Source organism: Octodon degus, unplaced genomic scaffold (genome assembly GCF_000260255.1).
Source record: "Octodon degus isolate 3935 unplaced genomic scaffold, OctDeg1.0 scaffold00004, whole genome shotgun sequence".
Lineage (NCBI taxonomy): Eukaryota > Metazoa > Chordata > Mammalia > Rodentia > Octodontidae > Octodon > Octodon degus.
Window position 1 is genome coordinate 29,839,666 of NW_004524580.1, and position 20,210 is coordinate 29,859,875.

General features: G+C 53.9%; 2 protein-coding genes and 1 pseudogene across 3 annotated transcripts in view; 2 read left to right on the forward strand and 1 right to left on the reverse strand.

Moving 5' to 3' along the window:
* Positions 1-10,156, forward strand: part of Utp20 (UTP20, small subunit processome component) — an 81,033-nt gene extending 70,877 nt beyond the window's left edge. For both annotated transcript variants that reach the window (XM_004623841.2, XM_023716811.1), the window contains exons 46-62: positions 738-904; positions 1,776-1,917; positions 2,559-2,675; positions 3,684-3,854; positions 3,953-4,084; positions 4,747-4,857; positions 5,382-5,461; positions 5,572-5,641; positions 5,746-5,928; positions 6,171-6,302; positions 6,589-6,721; positions 7,194-7,381; positions 7,808-7,879; positions 8,250-8,483; positions 8,674-8,800; positions 9,540-9,685; positions 9,839-10,156. In XM_004623841.2, coding sequence (XP_004623898.1) covers positions 738-904; positions 1,776-1,917; positions 2,559-2,675; positions 3,684-3,854; positions 3,953-4,084; positions 4,747-4,857; positions 5,382-5,461; positions 5,572-5,641; positions 5,746-5,928; positions 6,171-6,302; positions 6,589-6,721; positions 7,194-7,381; positions 7,808-7,879; positions 8,250-8,483; positions 8,674-8,800; positions 9,540-9,685; positions 9,839-9,994 — 2,361 coding nt within the window. In that variant the 3' untranslated portion in view covers positions 9,995-10,156. The remainder of the gene's footprint in view (positions 1-737; positions 905-1,775; positions 1,918-2,558; positions 2,676-3,683; positions 3,855-3,952; positions 4,085-4,746; positions 4,858-5,381; positions 5,462-5,571; positions 5,642-5,745; positions 5,929-6,170; positions 6,303-6,588; positions 6,722-7,193; positions 7,382-7,807; positions 7,880-8,249; positions 8,484-8,673; positions 8,801-9,539; positions 9,686-9,838) is intronic.
* Positions 10,157-13,353: 3,197 nt separating this feature from the next.
* Arl1 (ADP ribosylation factor like GTPase 1) overlaps positions 13,354-20,210 on the reverse strand; it is a 7,359-nt gene continuing 502 nt past the window's right edge. The window contains exons 2-6 of the mRNA XM_004623842.3: positions 17,233-17,370; positions 16,344-16,425; positions 14,450-14,561; positions 13,532-13,710; positions 13,354-13,443 (exon numbers count right to left, since the gene is read on the reverse strand). Of these exons, the coding sequence (XP_004623899.2) occupies positions 13,413-13,443; positions 13,532-13,710; positions 14,450-14,561; positions 16,344-16,425; positions 17,233-17,370 (542 nt within the window). The 3' untranslated portion in view covers positions 13,354-13,412. The remainder of the gene's footprint in view (positions 13,444-13,531; positions 13,711-14,449; positions 14,562-16,343; positions 16,426-17,232; positions 17,371-20,210) is intronic.
* LOC101567923 lies at positions 18,783-19,097 on the forward strand (annotated as a pseudogene).

Sequence of the window (20,210 nt, forward strand, 5' to 3'; positions counted from 1 at the left end):
CAGCCTGGGCAAGTCAGCAAGACATTATCTCAGGAAAGCAGAAAGAACACAGTAAAGGAAGAAAGAGTCAAGTTCCAGATCTTTCTGAGCTGAAGCTCACAGCCTTTTCCACTTCCTTTTGTCCCCTACAAAGGAGAAGAGTCACTTAGCTGCCTGCCTTCCTTGTTACTTCCTGTGCCAGTTGCAGGTGTCATTCTCACTGCAGCTGCTGGCTCATTCTGTCCAGCCACGTGGACAGAGCTAGAGCTGAAAGCCCCCCTCCCTACCCCCAAGCTGCCGGTGCTGGGTGCTCTGCACAGCTCTGCCTTAGGCTGCTCTGGGGTGGCCACACCTTGGACTGAGGGCCCTGCACAAGATAGTGGCTACCCAGCACTGGTGCTTTGCTGAGGCTGCAAACGCTGCGGCTTCGCCATTCACCGTAGCCCTTGATGCGCAGGGTCTCCTTCAAGAGTTGACTGTGCATTTCATGAACGAGCAAGCAAGAATTACCCTCTAACGTACTCAGAAATGGCATCTTAGCCTCACCACCAGGGAGGGTGGAGGGGACCAGGGAGCACAGCCTCCACAGGGCTGAGGCCATGGGTGACATACTTGTGTTTGTCCATTCAAAGTCTTAGTAAGGTGTACTCCAAAGTTAGGAAAAGTACTCTAGAAAGCAAAGGTTCCAAGGGAAAACCTCGCCGAGGCCGCATGCGGGTGGCACGGGCTGTCTCAGCAGCGTGTCTGTCTGCCCACAGGTCCTGCAGAGCACCACGAGCCTGAAGCTGGCCCGCAAGGTTCACGAGACCCTGCGGCGCATCGCAGCGGGGCTGATCGTCAACCCAGCCATGGCCGCGGAGCCGCTGCTGCTGCTCAGCTACGGCCTGGTCAGCGAAAACCTTCCACTGCTCACAGAGAAGGAGAAGTGAGTGTGGGGAAACGCCAGGCTGCTCTGGAGGTGCTTAAATCTGAGATGTTCAGTGCTTGTTCTCAGGTAGCTTACTAATTTACCTCAGTGAAAAACAAAAACTGTAAGATGGCACTACTGGGCTGGGAAGATACTTCAGCAGACTAGGTGCCTGCCTGGCAAGCACAGGGTCCTGAGTTTGATCCCTAGTACCAAAAAAAAAAGTACTACTTTTGCTGTGTTTGGGGAGAGGTTCTTACAAGTGAAACCTAACATGAGATTTTCTTGGAGTTGAGGTAGTTGTGACAGTCGGCAGTCTAACAACATTTTCTTTTTTTTTTTTTTTTCTTTCTTCAGTACTGGGGATTGAACCCAGAGCCCTCACACTAAGTTATACCCTTCCTACCCCCTCTGTAGTTTTTTGTTCCAAAACAAACTCTCACTACATTGTCCAGGTAAACTCAAACTTAACCGTCCTCCTGCCTCTGCTTCCAAAGTGCTGGGATTACAGGTGTGTACCACCACTCCTGGCCTCTCTCAGCCCAGTTTTGGTTTAAATATTTATTGACTGTCAGGATGGATTTAAATATGTATGACCTACTTTGATTCAGACTGACCACCAGGTACCTGAGAAGCTCGTGCCAGCCTCCCTGGGCTGCGCCGCTATTGGGTATGGGAGTCCATGGCATCTTCCTGCAGCGGCACAGTGCCCCTTGGCTGTGGTCAGCATTCGCTGTGCTGCCCTGGGCCCGCCTGGCTCCCATGACGTCAGTCACCATCCTGCTCTGTCCGTGTTGAGAACCAGAGCACTGTATTAGCCCTGGGGCCACAGCAACTTCCCTGGGGCAGTGACAGTGTTCTTTCCCATCTTTGTCCCTGTGATTGGCAGGAACGCAGCCACCCCTGTGCCTGACCCTCGGCTGCCCCCTGAGAGCTGCCTTCTGCTGCCCCCAGCACCTGTCCGAGGTGGGCCAAAAGCTGCAGTGGCCAGGAAGACCAATATGCACATCCTCATCGAGTCTGGGCTGCGGGTAGGAAGCGCAGCGCCAGGGCTGCTCGCCTTTGATACACGCGACACAGCTCCCGGATCAGTATTCCAGCCTTGGACCTCTTGGGGTTCAGTGCAGCCTCACATGCATGCCACTGAGCCGCTTGGGAGCTTTTGCTTGTCTTGTGTGGCTGTGGACTGGGCCGGGGCACTTGCTCTGTTGCATCCCTGACTTTGTGGATTTTTTCTGCTTGAGACAGGATCTCACAGAGCCTCTAAGCTTCATGGGCTAGGCTGGAATTTAAAGTCCTGCCTCCGCTTCCCCAGGTGCTAGGGCTGCGGATGTACACCACTATGCTCAGCGATGGGCGCTTTTACAGACAAGAACTTGACCATGTCTGTCTTGGAGCTCTTTTCCAGGAAGGAAACCCCGTCCTCCGGGCTCACCTTCCAGCCTCCTGGCTGCTCTGTGCCTCGAGTCACTGCCCACTCCTCTCTTCCTGAAACCCTCGGGACGGCGCAGCCTGCTAGCGTGCTTCTCTGGTCCCCTGGCCACAGCCGGGCAGGGGCGGGATGTTTCTCAGTGCTGCACTCGGGCTGTGCCAGGGCTAGTCTCAACGCCCCATGGACCCTTCCGGCTGCGCCGCCCTCCACCTCACTTCCCCTTTCCTCTCCTACTTGCAGCTGCTGCACCTGAGTCTGAAAACAGCCAAGATCCGGTCCTCAAGTGAGCGTGACCTGGAGATGCTGGACCCTTTTGTGTCCCTCCTCATCAGCTGCCTGGACTCCCGGGATGTGAAGGTGAGTGGGGCTGTGTCATGCGGAAGACCACAGCCTGCAGCACCAGACCACCCCCACCCTTGAGGACCTGAGCGTCATTAGCCCTTGGCCCACTGATAATCTAACTTGATCCCAGGACAACTTCAGCACTGAATGGCAGTGTCCCTAAGCCATTGTCACTCCCCTGAAGCTGTTACCACTAATCCTTCCAACCCCTGGCAAAGATGATGCTTCGTTTTTTCTGAGACAGTGCCTCACGCTGTATCCCAGGCTGGCCTGGAGGTCCTGGTGATCCTCCTGCCCCAGCTTCCCGAGTGCTGGGATGATAGGCGTGCGCCATCACGCCCGGCGCTGAGGCAGATGTTTTTAATGTTCAGTAGATGTGGCAACACGGGCAGGGTCCCATCCCAAGTCCCCATGGGAGCCTATGGCTGTGGGATTCCCCTGCCCACTGCCTCCTCCTTCTCAGATGGTGCTGGGGGTTGAGCAGCGTCTCAAGTCCTGCAGGCAGCACTGCAGACTGGGATTGTGGATTTGGGGCTCCGGGCTGTCTTCTGTCCCTTGCACTCTCAGCTGGAGATTCGGAGCCCTGGGTGCCAGCTCGCACTCTCCCTGCCCCCGTGCACAGTGCTCAGTGATTCCCTGGCCTCAGGGCCAGAGCCCTCTGTCATCTCTGAGCTGTGACACTGAGCAGAGGCCAGCCGAGCTCAGCACAGCCGGCTGCTGTGACCTCAGCCCCAGTGACAGCAACAGAACCCAGGAGTGTGCTGTGTTGCCACACAAGCCTGGAGAGAGCAGGGCGCACTAAGAAACCGCTCTAAACGGCGGGTGCTGTATTGGGCAGCCTGTGAGCTTCAGAGCATGGGGTGGCACTGCTGTCACTGTCAGGAGGACCTTGACAGGAGGACTGCGGGAGGTGGCCCAAACCCTGGATGATGCCTGGCACAGCGTCTCATCTGTTCCGCTGGGCCACACGGCAAGTGCCGCTGGCTTCAGGAGTTGTTCTGTTCTTGTCTTTCCCTTACCCAGGTGAGCACCGGTGCTCTGCAGTGCCTCATCTGGGTCTTGCGGTTCCCTCTGCCATCCATAGATGCCAGAGCAGGGCAGCTGGCGAAGCACCTCTTCCTTCTGCTGAAGAACTACGCCAGGCTGGGGGCTGCCCGGGGCCCCAACTTCCACCTGGTAGTGAACTGCTTCAAGGTGGGTGAGGGGCAGATGGCAGCGGGTTGGTTCCCTGCGGAGGGCCAGGGCCACCTGTCGTCGGGCACTGCCTGGTCAACACCCTGTTGTACCTGCAGTGCGTGACTGTCCTGGTGAAGAAAGTCAAGTCGCACCAGGTCACCGAGAAGCAGCTGCAGGTTCTGTTGGCGTACGCCGAGGAGGACATCTATGACACTTCCAGACAAGCCACAGCCTTCGGCCTCCTGAAGGTGCGGCATCTCCGAACGTTGGCGTTAGCAGTTTTCAGTCTTTGGGCCCCAAGTTAGAATGGCGTAGGACATACCATGTAAGAGCCGTTGTCAGGGGCAGCGTTCTCATGGGTCAGTGACAAGGTAACTTGTGTTTATAGAAACATTTGAAGCTGGGAGGCTGAGGCAGGAGGACTGCGAGTTCCAGTCCGGTTGGGCGACTTACCTTATCAAGAGCCTGTCTCAAAATGCAAAAACTGAAAGGGTTAGAGACGTGACTAGAAGGGAGGCTGTGGAGTGAGTGCAGCACGAGGACACAGGAAGCAGTGTCTGGACATGCGCTCTGCGGCGCCGCTGCCGGGCTCCGCTTTTCCTTCCGTTCCCTGGGTCTCTTCTTGAAGTAAAGCATGCGTTACCTAAAATGGACCACCCTGGCCTGTCTTAGGTGCATGTTGTTCTTCCTCAGAAGTTAGTTTTGTTGTGTTTGAAAACTGCCCATGAGGGGCTGGGGAGATGGCTCAGTAGAATAAGTGCTTCCCTGGCAAGTGCAAGGGCCTGAGTTCAATCCCTGGTTCCTGCCCCAAAAAAAGAAAAAACTGCCCGTGGCTCCAGTTAGCACGGAGCCCGCGTGCGCCTGTCTACAGTGAGACCCGAGATGAGTGTCCTTTCCTTTCATGTTTGAGGCTATTTTATCAAGAAAGTTGCTGGTCCCGGAAATCGACGATGTCATGCGGAAGGTGTCCACACTGGCCATTTCTGCGCAGAGTGAGCCCGCCAGGGTGCAGTGCCGCCAGGTGTGCAGTGGGACAGCGGGGCCTCAGGTGGGGTGGGTCTCACTGGAGATTTGGGGTGCAGAGGGGAGAACAGGGAGGAACAGCTGCCACTCAGGCAGAGGAGGGCGGGCTCCAGCCTGTCCCCGGGGATGGCAGCCGGCTGGGCAGTTGGGTGAGGCTGCCGTGCGGGCTGTGCATGGGGCTCCTTCCTAAAGCGCCAGCGCGGTGTGAGGGCACGAGCTGGCGCTGCACTTCTGCTGCCCACATCAGGTCGCCCCCTGCTCTGCCCCTTCACTGCTCTGCCTGAATATGGCAGCATCGCTTGCTTGCTCAGGGGACCGGGAAGCTCGCAGGTGCTTGCGTATGGACAGTGCTGTTGCCGTGGCACTGCTCCTCGGCGTGGTGACAGTGTTCTCATCCAGGAACCTGTCCCACCTAGCACAGCCGAGCTTAGGTTGGGAGCCCAGGGGACCACTGTGGCAGAGTCCCGTCCCCAGGCAGCCCATCAGGGCTCAGGCTTGAGGCCAACCATACCCGTCCTGCAGGTCTTCTTGAGGTATATCCTGGACTATCCGCTGGGAGAGAGACTGAGACCCAACCTGGAATTCCTGCTCGCCCAGCTGAAGTAAGTGCAGCCGTGGCCGCAGGCTAGGGGGGCTTTCTCCCCAGGCTGCTGCCTGCGACCCATGGCCTGGCAGTGCCCCTGCTAAAGGCTGCCCTGTGTTCTGGCCCTAGTTACGAGCACGAGACAGGGCGTGAGTCTGCGCTGGAGATGATTGCATACCTCTTTGACGCCTTCCCTCAGGTACCCTTGCATCTTCCTCTGGCACATGACTGTCCTGTCCCCTCTATGGCCCGGGCCCTAGGCTGCCTCTCCAGGCTCGTGCTCAGCCGCCCTCCTCCCCACAGGGCCTGCTGCATGAGAACTGTGGCCTGTTCTTCATCCCCCTCTGCCTGGCTACCGTGAATGACGCTTCGGCCACCTGCAAGAAGATGGCAGCCCTGGCGATCAAGGCCTTACTGGGCAAGCTCAGCCCTGAGAAGAGGGACTGGCTCTTCAGCCTGGTCACCTCCTGGTTCGGAGCGAAGAAGGTCAGTGCTGCTTTTGTTCATGAGTTCAAGGCATGCCTAGGCTGTATAGTAAGACTCTGTCTTAAAAATAAATTCTTGGGTGTCAAGATTTCTCTCCATTTCTTAGTGTTCAGAACTACATATTTTGCGGATTCCTGGCATCAGGAAGAGATGCTTCTGAGGCCAGGGAGATAGCTCAATAGAATAAGCGTTTAAGTGCTTAAGGGCCTGACACAAGGGCATCTCCACACTTGTTCTCACAGAGGCTGAACAGGCAGCTCGCCGCCCTCACCTGTGGTTTGTTTGTGGAGAGTGAAGGAGCTGATTTTGAGAAAAGGCTTGGAGCTGTTCTACCCATCATTGAAAAGGAAATTGACCCTGAAAACTTCCAAGATGTGAGTGATGGCTGGGAATAAAACTGCAGCCAGCTGTGATTTAGAAACTTCATTTGCAGTGGTGTGGCTCATAGATTAAAGCCTTTAAAGGACGTAAGAGTGAGTTACCTTGTGTGGTACATGAAGATAGAGGGTCACTCTGTCCCCAGGGGCCGTTAGCGGTGTCCAGGGACCCATGTGACTGTCAGGGCAGGAGGGCGGGGGTACCACGGGCAAGCGCAGGTGGCCCGGGCCCACTGCACAGCACCTGCAGTCTGAGGCGCGGGTCCCCTCCGCCTGCGCGCAGATCGTGGAGGAGACCTTGGAGAAAGCAGCTGACCGCCTGCTCTTCCACTTCCTCACGCTGCTGAGTAAGCTCATCAAGGAGTGCAACGCCATCCAGCTCTCCAAGCCCGCTGAGACGCTGTGCAGGATCTGGAGTGAGTGTTTCTTTTCTGTTGTGTTGTCAGGGAACAAGTAGATAGATTTGGGAAATCAGAACAGGAACATTCCATGAAGTAGATGCAAGAAAAATGTCCATGATTTTAAAAAAAAAGCAAGGCCATCCACCTGGTACAGTGGCGCACTCCTGCAAACCAGCCCTTAGGAGGCTGAGATGGGAGGATCGCTGTGAGCTCAAGGTCATCCAGGGCTACATAATGAGATGCTGTCTCAACAACCGATCATAGAGTGAGTGCCATTGACTTCCTTGAACCTGGGCCTCAGCCGAGGGGGACTAGCGGAGGCTAGGACACCCTGGTCTCGCTGCCTGTCCAGTCCCGACTGCCCTTTCTGTGAGCTTCCAGGATGCGGCTCACTCTGTCCACCACTGGCTCCTAGTTGCAAGCACAGCAGGTGCTCGGGGATCCCCTGGAACCCAGAACTGCAGAGTGAGCTGCGTCTCCGTCCTAGGCCACGTGCATGCACACCTGCGACACCCGCATAGCTGGGTGTGGCTCACGGCCGCCCAGATCTTCGGCTTGCTCTTTGCCTCCTGCTCGCCTGAGGAGCTGGTTGCACATTGGAAAGCAGAGAGGACGTCGAGGAGACCCCCATGCCCTGCGGCAATCCACTTCCTCACAAGAGACCTTGACCTCAAGGTGCGACTGAGCATGCTGCCCTCTCAAGCCCCGTGGCCCTGCTGTCCTCTGTGGGCCATGGACTCAGGCCAGCCTGGGGGAACCTGGTGCATGCGTGGTCATTAGGCGCGTGTCAGAGTGGGAGGGAGTGCACCCTCAAGCTGGTGGCCGCGTGCTGGGGGCTGCATGACCCTCACACGTGAGCACAGCGCCAGGAGAGCTGCATCCTGCCTCTCAGGCTTGGTGCCCAGCAAGAGCGTGCTGCAGAAATTCCTGCGGAGGGCAGTGGGGAGAGAGGCCAGGTGGCCAGGGCTCACTACCTGTGTCCCTTCATGGGCTGGACCCAGGCCTCTAGCCTGAACCTTCTCCGCTGTTCACGCACATGAGTCTAGCAGGCTGCAGTGTGGCGTTAGCACTCAGGGCAGTGCCCGCATCCTCCCTCCACAGGTGAGGAGCCTTGCTCTGGCCTCGTGCCACCAACTGCACTCCAAGTTCCTGGAGCCAACCCTGGGCGAGCAGGTGAGTGGTGCTTCCGCGCCCCATGGCACGGGCTTGACTGCAGTCTGGTGTGCTTTCCAGCACACACCCAGTCATGCACACTCCTCTGTGTCTGCATGCCCCACGCAACAGTGTGAATGAAGGGTGATCTTGTGTGGTAGTCCTGAGCTCAGGCACTTGTGTCACTGCAGTGAAGACACCCCTGTGCCATCACGGGTCAAGGGGGACAGGCAGCTAGGACATCGGTGGCACCATGTACCTCCTGCTGGGGTGCCCTGCAAGAAATCCTTTAAGGGTGCTGCACTCGGTCTCCACTCACGGCTCTCCTGGCCAGAGGGTGCCCATGTACCTCAGTCTAGTTTCTCCTCACACCGCCCCCCTTCTTCCTAAGGTTGTTAAGAATCTGCTGTTCATAGCCAAAGTCCTGTACTTGCTAGAAGCAGATTCCGAGCCTGGGCACGTTGAGGTGCCAGGAGGCAACAGAGGCAGCACAGCTGAGGGCAACAGCAGAGACTCGGAGGAGGGTGCCAGGCCCGGTGGCCGCACCTCGCTGCTCTGGCTGCTCCTGAAGCTGGTGCGCATGGCCAAGCTGGAAGCCGCCTACTCACCCCGTAGCCCCGTAAAGGTAGGACCCAAGGGCAGGGCAGGACAGTGAGGGCAGTAGGGGGGCTGTTGTGAACAGTGGGGAAGGCGCCCCCCAGTGCCGGGAACCTCACCTTTGAGCCTAAGCTGCAGCTGTTAGACCCTGGGGCGCAGGCTGGCCCTGCTTTTCCAGATGTGCACGGGATGGCTGAGTCGAGGCTGTGTGCTTTCAGAGGACGTGCATCTTTAAGTTCCTCGGCGCCTTGGCGCTGGACCTCAGCGTGGACAAGGTCAAGCCCTATCTGCCCGTGATCCTGGCTCCACTGTTCCGGGAGCTGAACAGCACCTACTCGGAGCAAGGTAGCCCTGCGCCCCCTTCCCTCCTCTGCACCCTGCCACCTCACTTCTCCCTCGGTGCCTCCTCTTCCCTGGCCTCCCCGCCCTGCCGGGCATGGTGGTGCACACCTGTAGTCCCAGCAGTGAGGAGGCTGAGGCAGCATGATCGCTGTGAGTTCCAGGTCAGGCTGTGTAGCGAACAGGCAGACAAGAGGGATCAAGACAGTAGTTGTGAACAAGTTTGTACAGGCTGTCTTCCGCCCACTTCTCACACTGTGCCTTTTCTAAGAGAAGGGCTTTATAGACTCAGGGTTCAGGGGAAACTGTGTGGGCTGATCCAGCCTGACAGTACTGCAGACCCTAAAAGACAACAGTGCTGCAGCTTCCGAGGCAGCAGCTTCCGAGGCAGCTGGGTGTGCTCCGCACCCACAGCCTCTGGGCCTTTTGCTCCTCCACCACCCTAAGTGCCGGGGCAGGAGAGAGGCTCGGGCTAGGGCAGAGCAGGGGCCAGGGGTGGCCGTGGGAGGGTCTGGCCCTGCCGCTGTAGGCTTTCTGCTCTCACAGCTGCTGCCCGCTCCGCGTGGGTCTGCAGGCCCTGAGCTGCAGCCTGGGGAGAAGCGGAGCAGTACTCTGTGTCCAGGGGCAGCACGGGTGTTAAGGGAGCCTCGGGGTCTGGCACCAGCCTCTGTGCACACGCTCAGGAGGGCCGGAAGCAGGTTGGGTAGCATTTCTGTTTCTGCTGACCACTGCTCTCTGTGCCCAGACCCCGCACTAAAGAACCTGTCACAGGAAATCATTGAGCTGCTCAAAAGGCTGGTCGGCCTCGAGAGCTTCTCCCTGGCCTTCGCCTCTGTGCAGAAGCAGGCGAGCGCCAAGCGGGCACTGCGCAAGCGGAAGAAGGCACTGGAGGTGAGTGTGGGCTGGGCTGCAGGTGGGCCAGGTCTTGGTGAGAGGTGGCACGCGTGCTGCATCTGGGCACCTCGGCTTCACGCCTCCTGTAAGCGTAGTGCACACAGAGTAGGGTTGTGTGGTAGACTAGAAATGTCTGTTTTCTTCCCCAAGTTTGTGACTAACCCAGATATTGCTGCCAAGAAAAAGCTGAAGAAACATAAAAGTAAAAGTGAAGCAAAGAAGCGAAAGATCGAGTTCCTACGACCAGGCTACAAGGTCAAGCGACAGAGAGGCCGAAGCCTGCGAGACCTGGCCATTGTGGAGTAGCAGCCGCCAGTGGGATGGGCCAGACAGGGCAAGGCTGCTGCTCTGCTAGGCTCATGTCACACAGCTTTGTCATTGAAGCTGGACCTTGGTGGGGACTGTATAATGTGTATAATCTAACATCATCATGTTCTTTTTTAAAAATTAAAATGTTTAATGCCACTACCATGTCTTGTCCAAAAAGCACCTCATGCTAAAAGTTTAAAGCATCACTTTTTAATAAAAAGGAAGTTTAAATTAGCAAGAAAAAAATGTGTAAAGTTAGAAACAAGTGACAAGTCCTTGCAGTACCAAATACACAGTGCCGGTCAGGAGGCGTGGCAGGGCGAGCACACACAGACGTGCAGGGCCTTCTGTCAGCCTGGGAGAGCTGATCCCGCACTGCCGGTGGGTGGTTGGAGAGGGCCTAGAGGGCAGGAGACAGGAAGTGCTGGTGACGCGACCTATGCTGTGTGTTAAATTTAATAGCTTAGGTACAGGCTAGTTTATGGGGTAGACTGCAGAGTGCTTAGACCATTAGTAATAGCCAGGTTTTATGACAAATACGTGGACATCAGTGAAGGGCATCCATGAGGAAAAGTGAAGAGACTGCACAAAAGCAGAAACATAAATGACCCTATTAAGAATTAGCTGGCTTTTGGAGCACAGCGTTGAGGTCCACAGACGTGGGCCTGAAGAGTTGGATTTATTGAATCCTGCATGAGACCGTGGCAACCAATAAAGACTGCTGGTGCCAGGAAAAAAAAAAAAAAGAATTACCTGCCTCAGTGTTGTGCTTGCCTATAATCCCAGTACTCCTGGAGACTGAGGCAGGAGGACTGTAAGATGGTAGCCCAGCGGGGGCAGCCCAGCAAGTTGGCGAGACCCTGTCTCAGTAAAAATAAAGCTGTGGGGTGCAGCCCAGTGGGAAGGCCCTAGGTGCAATTCCCAGTTCGGTGTGAAAAGTAAAACTAGCAACTGGTTAACAAGGCTGTATCAGGCGCTTACTGCCAGGGACCAAACCAGCTTTTAACTGCTGTAAGTTTACAGTCACCTGCCGTTAACCCTCACTGGAGACCCCGTGTGAGCCGTAAGGTGGCTGAGGCTGGCCCCTTGTGTGTCTGGAAGTCTGGTGGGCAACAGGGACTGCAGCAGGCAGCTTGAGAGCGCTCCAGTATGCATGACAGCTCCTTGAACTCAGTGCCAGGGATTGGAAGACTTCAGCCAGAAGCAAGCACGCATCCCTCCCAAGAGCACTCGGGACGGTGGCTCACACAAAGACACAGTACTGAGCACTTACCTCAGTGGAGTGAAATCCTAAAATAATGGGCGGGACAAGGCAGAAAAGCAGCTGAGGATCGTGACAGCTTGGGGCAGCAGGCGACGCGAGGAGCAAGAGAACCATCCCAAGGACCACTGTGGGAGCTAGGGCTCGGACTAGCGCTGTATTCGGTGTGAGCGTCCCACCTTCTCACGTTTTGCTTCACTGTTGATCTTTGTTTATCAGATACTTCCTATTACGCTGTCTGTGACCTGAGCCGCTAAGTTATTAGTACAGAGCAACACTACATACCTCCGGGACCCAGAGCTTGCTTATGAGGTTTTACAGCTGAAACTGTCGGGGTCGCACCTGCGGATGCTGTCGGGTTGGGTGCTCACCCTCATGGTACCTGTGACCCACCGGGATTCCAAGGCCTTCCTTGAGTGCCTGGGCCTGGATGTGCATGCTCCCGTCCCAGAAGTGCTTCTGAGAGACACTCAGCACCCTAGAGTGCTTGTGCTAAGTACTTGTATTGCTGCCATAAAAACTTGAAACTCCAGGCGGCCAGACAGCGCAGCAGACTAAAGTGCCTGCTTAGGCAGATGCAGGGACCAGGTTCAATTCCCGGTGTGCCTTGCCGGCCCCAGCCCCACCCCCAGGGGATGCTGAGACGCTGGCCTGTAACCCCAGCGCTTCGGAAGCTGAAAACAGGAGGACCACTACAAGTCTGGTCTATGCAGTGAGACCCTGTAGTCCCTGTACTAAATACATTAAAAAAAGTACTTTACTCCAAGGCGGGGCCAACAGTGGGGACACCACCACAGCACATGCTGCAGGGCACCCAGGCAGTCAGTCCTGCCTGCTGGTGTCCCCAGCTCCCAGGGTAACAGGAGAAGCTTGGGACAATGCTGGGGCTGGAGACCATGTTACCTGCTATTCAGCTGAGATGCAGTGAACAGAAGTGGCTGTCTGAAACCTGTACCGTTAGCAGGCTGCACGGCCCTCCTGGACAAGTCCTATGCATGTCAGTGTGAACCCTGGCTGCTGGTTTCTGCTACATGGGGCCTTGAGTTTATGTCCCGGTGGCCAGCACACATCCTTGTCCTTTGGAACAGACCAGATCTCTGGGCATGGCAGGGCCGGTCCCAGAGGTATGCAGTTGTAGTGGGCACTGTGCGGAGGGTAGGACACTCGTGGACAGGGTCAGCCCAGGCATGCCATGCAGGCAGGAGGGTGGAGAGGCCTCAGTGAGGAGGACACCGCATCTCCCAACGCACTGCACCCCTGGGCAACGCAGAGCCCCAAGCTCATTTTTATAATGAGTGCTGGGCTTCTCCCTGCAGGAACAAGTTTTACTCCCACCCCACTCACATGCCCAATACCGGTGGATAAATGGAAAAAAGACAACACAGACAGCTCTGATGCTTCTTAAAATAGATATTTTATTTCCTTTAACGTGAATGTTTTTATTATGTTGAAAATTCCATCAAATATAACCACTTAGGATTGTTTTAATGACATCCCTGGTCACTTCTCCTAGACAAGCTCACAGACATTACTCTGAAGGCTCCAAATGGTTACCCCAAGTCTAAGCCCTGTCTAAGGGATCAGCACATCTCCAGAGCCCACGGTGTTGTGCACGAGCTGGGCAGGATCTGAGTACTATCCGCGTCAGCGTGCCCGCGGCCCTGGCCACAAAGTGACAACACGAACGAGCAGGTCAATTTCCATAATGTTAACAACTACAAAGTGCCCTAAGATGAGAGTTGCACGGGGTTGGGAAAGCAGCCACCAGAGTAACCCCGTGCTGTCACCCAATGCGTTTAAACTGAAGCTGACAGGACTCGTGCTGCCCAACGCCTGAGGGAGGAGTGGTTAGTGTTAACACAAACAAGATACAACCCCAGTTCAAGGGAAGGGCGCTCCCTCCCGGGAAGAGTGCGCTCTAACGCAGTGGGTCCAGGAGCCCTGCACCAACAGAACACGCACCTTCACGTGAGGGGGCGGGGAGAGGATCTATGCGACACAACAGTCATGGATTCAATCAAGGGTCCCTGCAACCAGACACTCATTCCGCTCTTTATTACTGCACTGCGTCAGTCAGCACCTGCCTCCATCACAAGACCTAGTGCAGTCTCAAGGGATGAGGGACGCAGCCGCGCTCCACAGCCACGACTGTGGTTATTGTCTGCTCTTCAGCGTCTCCACTAACCTGCAAAGAGGATGGTGTTGGTGACCGACCTGTCACGTGGAAGGGCGACCATCACATAAACTTCCCGATGGCCCGGCCGGACACTCACCACTCCATGGCCTCGTCCAGGCCAGTGCCTTTGGTGGCCGACGTCTTGAATATCTGCCATTTGCGGTCCTTGAGGGCGGGCAGGCCGAGGGCATTGGCCATCTCCGAGGGGGTCATGGCCTGCTCCATGTCCTGCTTGTTGGCAAACACTACCAGGATGGCCTTCCTCAGCTCCTCCTCCTGAGGAGATGGATGGAGAGGCCTTACACCTGCACCATCCTGCTCCCTTGGTTAGGAACGAGGGCCAAGGAGGCGCGGGGGGTGTCTTGTTCTTGGGACAGGGTCTTGCTAGGCAGCTCAGGCTGGGCTTGAGCTCACTCTGGAGCCCAGGGTGGCCTTGAACCCACAGCTCCTCCCGCTTCATGCTCCCAGGTGTTGAGATCACAGGCATGCACCACTACACCCAGCACAAGTACATGTTAACATTATTAACAATGCTCACTACAAATTAATAGATAAGTATAAAGCAAAAAGCCCCACCCCTAACCCTGCCTTCTAAACACAATCACTAGTAACACTGTATTTTCCCCTAGTACTGGGTTCTGCACATATGTACTTAATACCTTTACCCATTGAAGGTTAATACATACTCCTGTAACTTGCTTTTAAAAAAGTAAAACTACAAATGTTTCTCAACCGTAAAAATCTTTTCAAGTCAGGCACAGTGGTGCACCCCACAGCCCTAGCCTGAGGGAGGCTAAGGCAAGAGGATAAGGCCCAGGCTAGCAGACGGTGCGGCTCCGTCTGCCCAGGGCAGCTGGGGTATGCAAGGACCCTGGGCTCCACAGAGGGCCGGGGTCTACCCTAAGCACGCTGGGGACCCAGCTCTCCCAGAAGCTTGCTGGGACAGGAATCCTGGGTCCCTGCACTGGAGCCCCATGCATGTGTGCACCAGTACCTGAGCGGTGCCTGCACTTACCTCCAGCATGGCCACCAGCTCGGACTTGGAGATGCCAATGCGGTCCCGGTCACAGCTGTCCACCACATAGATGACCGCATCTGTGTTCGAGTAGTAACATCTCCAGTACGGCCTACAGAAGAGTCAGAGGGAGCCCTTGTTACCCTCCTGGGAGAGCAGGACAAACACACACCAGGGCACAGGACAGGAGGGGCTCAGAGGAGGCGGAGGCAGGCAAGCTCTGCAGAGCCACATGTGCACCAGCTGTGACGGGCACAGATCCTGTGGCCCCCAGATACCAGATGGTTGAAAGGATATGATCAATAGTAAATCACAGTCGTCATGGTGGCAGGAGGATCACCTGAGTTGCAGGCCAGATGGGCTACACAGTGAGTTCAAGGCTGGCCTGAACTATACAGCGATACCCTGTCTCCAGACAGAACAAAGGACTAGGGATATAGCTCAGTAGCACAGCGCCTGCCTGGCAAGCACAAGGTCGAGAGTTCAATTCCATACAAAAAAAAAAAAAAAAAAAAAAAACAAAACCCAGAACCACTAAGTTTTGAAATGAGCTCAGACTAAATTATAAAATACTGAATGTAAGGCTGGGGATATAGCTCAGTGGCATAAGCACCTACTGGCAAGCGCAAGGTCCCAAGTTAGATCCCCAATACCCCCCCAAAAAAACGAATATATTAACAGAAGTTTCTGTTGGTTATAGCTTAAAATGTTTAATCAACAATCCCTTTAAAAGGAACAGACTTTAATAGGACTTTGTATGATAATCATTAGTCCCCAAAGACACCAAGTAGAAATGGCTAAAACTGAAATCAAAAGTAATTTTAAAAATGAGTTCAAGGCAGGCAGTGGTGCTGGGAAGCATCACTACCGTAACAGACCACAGGAGCTCAAGCTGAGTGACTAAGCCATCCCAGGGCCTTGAGCCTAGGTGGCGGCAGGCATCTAGCAGCTCATTAGCTCAGCTTGGGGACCCACCAAGCTGGGACCAGGAGTCAGTTACTCCATTGTGGGGACTAAAACTAGGCCTTCACACTGCGCTACATCCCCAGACCTCTGTACTTTTTAACTGGAGACAAGATCTTGCTAAATCACCCAGGCTGAACATGGCAATCCTCCTGCCTCAGCCTCCCGACTATCTGGGATTACGGGCATGCATCATCATGCCCAACCTGTGAGGTATTTTTACAAATTCCAAAGCAATCTCCTCACAGAGGAAGGAGCTGACAATGAGCTGAAGGGCCTTTCTGAATGTAACTAGGTCTTAAGATTTTTATAAAAAGATCTGATAATTGAGAAATTGGCTTTCTTACACTTCAATTCAATGGATGTACTAAGGAAAGTTTCAAATTGTACCTCACTGTAAACTAGTAACTCCCAGGCTAGGGAGATAGCTCAGCCGTCTAAGCGCCTGCCTAGCAAGCACAAGGACCGGAGTTTGATCCCCAGTACCACGTGCTGTGCTGACCACCGAAACCAGGCGTGATGGCACACTCCTGTAATCCTAGCGCTGGGGAGGCTGAGATAGGAGGATCACTACGAATGTAAACTGCGTAGTGAGACCCTGTATCAAATAAATAAACAACAGCACCAACAATTTTTTTTAATTAAAAAAAAAAAATAAGCTAGTAACTCCCATCTAATTTATGAGGGAGAATGTATTTTGGTTTACTGCTGTTTAAGAAACCAATCAATGCCAGTACCGGGGAGGCTGAGGCAGGAGGACTGCAGTGGAGTTGGAGGCCAGCCTGGGCTACACTGAGCCCAAAGCCAGCCTGAACTGTATAGTGTAGCTTAAAAATTTAAAAAAAGAAAAACAAAAAACAACCAAACAAAAAAAAAACCCTCAAAGTTTAAATACCACAGAACATCAAATAATGTGATACTGATGTCATACCTGATACTCGTCTGTCCCCCCAAATCCCACACTTGGAATTTCAGGTTTTTGTACGTCACGGTCTCCACATTAAAGCCGATGGCTGGAAGAGAAATGAAATCACTGCACGCGTGGAGCTGCGCACCGTCCCTCCAGTGCCCGGCCTGCCCGGGTCCGGGCAATCAGGGGTGCCGCACACATGGAGGCCGGCTCACCCCGCAGTGCTGCATTACCCCGGTGTGGCCCACCTGGGCATTCAACAGGTTGTGTTTAAAAGGGTGGCTTCACACGACCCACAGAGGCTGGAACCTTGGTGGCCATCAAGTAAACGAAGACCCAAACCAGGAAGGATGGGTCCTGACCTGTAGCACGTAGCACACTCTTGGGCCAGGTCTAGGGATCCCCTCTGCAGGGCCCCAAGCTCATGCGAAGCAAACCCAGGCGTGCTGGAGGGGGCACTCAGGCCATCCTGCCTCCTCAAGGGAGCCAGGGCTGCAGGCAGCTGTGGGAGACACCACTGTCCTGGGGGGCCGGACAGAAAAGGCACTGACCAAGACCATTTCCATTTCATAAGTTTCATAAGTAAAAGGACCGAGAGTCCTAACTGGATGGCGATTTTGGCTTTTCGTCAGAACGGCAATTAAGGGTACTGAGTCACACACCAGTGTCCTCCCACTGGGATGCAGTGCAAGAAGCGCCGGCTCCCCTCACGGGCACTGCCTGCAGCCCGGGGCACCCTGCTGGGGGAGCCAGCACCACAGTGCCCTGCCCAGGCCGGAGGGCTTAGGTGCTAACTGTAAACCATCCCAAATGGGCTGCAGGGAGGCTTCCATGCCAGCTGAGCCCTCAGTCTCAGCAAATCCAATCAACAGCGAGAAGGCAGGGTCAGGGGTGTCACACCAGCACTTACTAGGAATAGTCGTAACAACTTCTCCGACCTGCAATCTGTACAAAATCGTGGTCTTTCCTGCACCATCCAATCCCAAAATTAAAATCCTCATTTCCCGGGTTCCAAAGAGGCTGGAAAAAATACTTGAGAAAAAGCCACCTGAAACATAGTAAAAACAAAAATGCAGTGAGGACCATTTTGTGACCTAGGTCCATAAAACATTTAATCTTTTTTTTTTTTTTTTCTTTTCAGAACCAGGGATTGAACTCAGGCCCTTAAGCGCTTACTCTACTGAGCCATCTTCCCAGCCCCTTTTTTTCACTTTTTTTTCCTAATGTATTCAGTAAAGGGTCTACATGGTCTCACTACAAGATTGGACTCGTAGTGATCCCCGTTCTCAGCCTCCCAAGTGCTGGGATTACAGGTGCGCACCACCATGACCAGTCTCATTCACCCTGCCATCTCAGCACACTCCGGAGGCGAGGGCAGAACGGCTGGCCCAGGATTGAACCCCCAGCCACTGTGTCTGCCTAAACAGGTATTTCCATCTGCTAAGCTATCTGGCCAGCCCTAATCTTGCCCTTTGAAAGACATATACCAATTAAAAACCTTTTTCCTAGCTGTGAAGGTAGTTTTGTTTCCATTAAAATATATTTTTCGGGGCTGGTGAGATGGCTCAGTGGTCTAAAGCACCTACTTAGAACAAGCTTAGCAAAGCACAGGGACTGTAGTTCAATCCCCCAGCACCACAAGCCAGCCAGCCCCGCCCCGCCCCCTGGTGGGCTGAGCTGGCCACATGCGCACACACACACACACACAAATAAATAAAAATACGTATACCAGAGCTTTTAAAAAAAATAAAATAAAATATATTTTTCAACATCAATTAATTAGCGATGTCAGCAGGTCCTAAGCAGGGCACCAGGCAGGTGTAACACAGACCAGCTTTAGACACTGCCAGTGCCCCCAGAGAGCATCTCCTGGACCATAGAACAGTCACAGCCTCCAAGAACCAAGACGGTGAGGTCCTTACATATGAAGACCAGGATCATACCATAACCATCAGCAAATCACTCAAGAGTTCTCTACTGAGCAACAAAACTTGCTCAAAAAACTGCAATCAAGGCAAAAAGCAATGAGAACTACTTTTGAAAGAAAGTTCATGTTACAAATTAAAGCTACATCCAGCAGGGCATGTGGCACACGCCTGTGATCCCAGCACTGGGGAAGCTGAGGCAGGAAGAGCGCAAGAGTTCCCTGGGCCACACAGTTCAAGATGCTGTCTTGAACACAGCAAAATGGTGTCTCAAAAAACAATCAATCAAACAAACAAAAAGCTAAGTCCAAAAGCACCAAGAAGTATTTCCAGAAAACTTCCAGAGTACAAGTATTCTGGGTAACATTAAGATACTTGTGGCACCATCGCTTTCCAATCAAAATTCACTAGAAACGATAAAAACAAAGTTGTGTAAAGAATACAAAAACAGAGAGATTGGCTGTTGGCAGCGTTGCCCCTGACCTCGTGTGTGACTTGTGGAGTCGGTGTTTGCAGCTGCGGAGGGTTTAGCGAGATGTCTCACTCTATTTTGCTGGTGCAGCCTACTAAGAGGCCAGAAGGCAGAACCTACGCTGACTATGAATCTGTTAATGAATGCATGGAAGGTGTTTGTAAAATGTATGAAGAACATCTGAAGAGAATGAACCCCAACAGTCCCTCTATCACATATGATATCAGTCAGTTGTTTGATTTTACTGTCGATCTGGCAGACCTCAGTTGCCTTGGTTACTGAGCTGATACCCAGACATACCAGCCTTATAACAAAGACTGGACCAAAGAGAAGATCTACGTGCTCCTTCATCGGCAGGCGCAACAGGCTGGCAAATAACAGAGTTGGAAACAGCAGGGGCTGGGGGCCGGCTTGGAGCGCAGGTGTGTGTAGTGCGCTGCCCTGGAGCCTGTCCTGTGAGCCTCTTTCCACTTGTTTCACTCTAGCCAGGGTTGAATGCCTTAGATGAAATGTGAGGTGTGAGGATCTTCTCAATCCAAAACCCCCATTGAGCCCTTTTTCTTTTTTTTCCTTTTTTCTTTTCTTTTTTTTTTTTTTACTTAAACATTTTTATGATTCAGAAGGCAGTTGTTCCTTATCGATATTGGTTCCAGTCCTTCAGATTGTTCCTATCTGCTTTATAACATTCACTGTACTAATCTTTTAAGATGGGGTAGGGGGCGATGACAAAGTTGAGTTTTGTCCTCAAGAAAAAGTCTTAGTGAAAACAAATGTTCTTTAGAAAAAAAAAAAAAAAAAGAATACAAAAACAAGAAAAAGAATACAAACCAAGTCGGACATAGTGGTGCATGCCTGTCATCCCAGCACCAGGGAGGAACTCGACTCGAGTTCAAGACCAGCCTGAGCTACAAAGTGAGCTCAAGGCCAGCCTGAACTACAAGCACAGCGAGACCCTGTCTCAGAAAGACATGAGGGAGGAAATGGAAGGAAGGAAAGCAAGCAAGCAAACAAAGGGGGGGGGAGATTGACAACAGAAGTGAAGCCACACTTTGGGGGTTTTGTTTTGAGACAGGGTCTCGCTATGTAGTTCAGCCTGGCCTTGAACTTACTATGTATCCCAGACTGGCCTCGAACTCGGGGCAAACCTCCTCAGCCTCCGGAGAGCTGGGATGACAGGTGTGTGCCCCGCATGCGGCCTCGCACAGGTAGTTACCGGGAAAAGCCCTGGCACGATCTAGAGCTGAAGGGCCGCAGGATCAACTGTCAGGGGCTGATAAACATCTTCGGAGAGGGCGCAGGACAAAGTCCTTTGTGCCAGTGACAGAGGGAAAGGACGGGAGAACACAACCGAGGGCGACACCCGCAGCAAGCTGTCCCCACAAAGCCGAGGGGGGAGCCCGCAAGTCGAAGGGCCCGCGCCTTCCGCGCGGAGGCGGCCAGGCTCGGAAGCTGCAAGCCGAAAGCTCGCGCCGGCTGGGCGCTCGCGGGCCC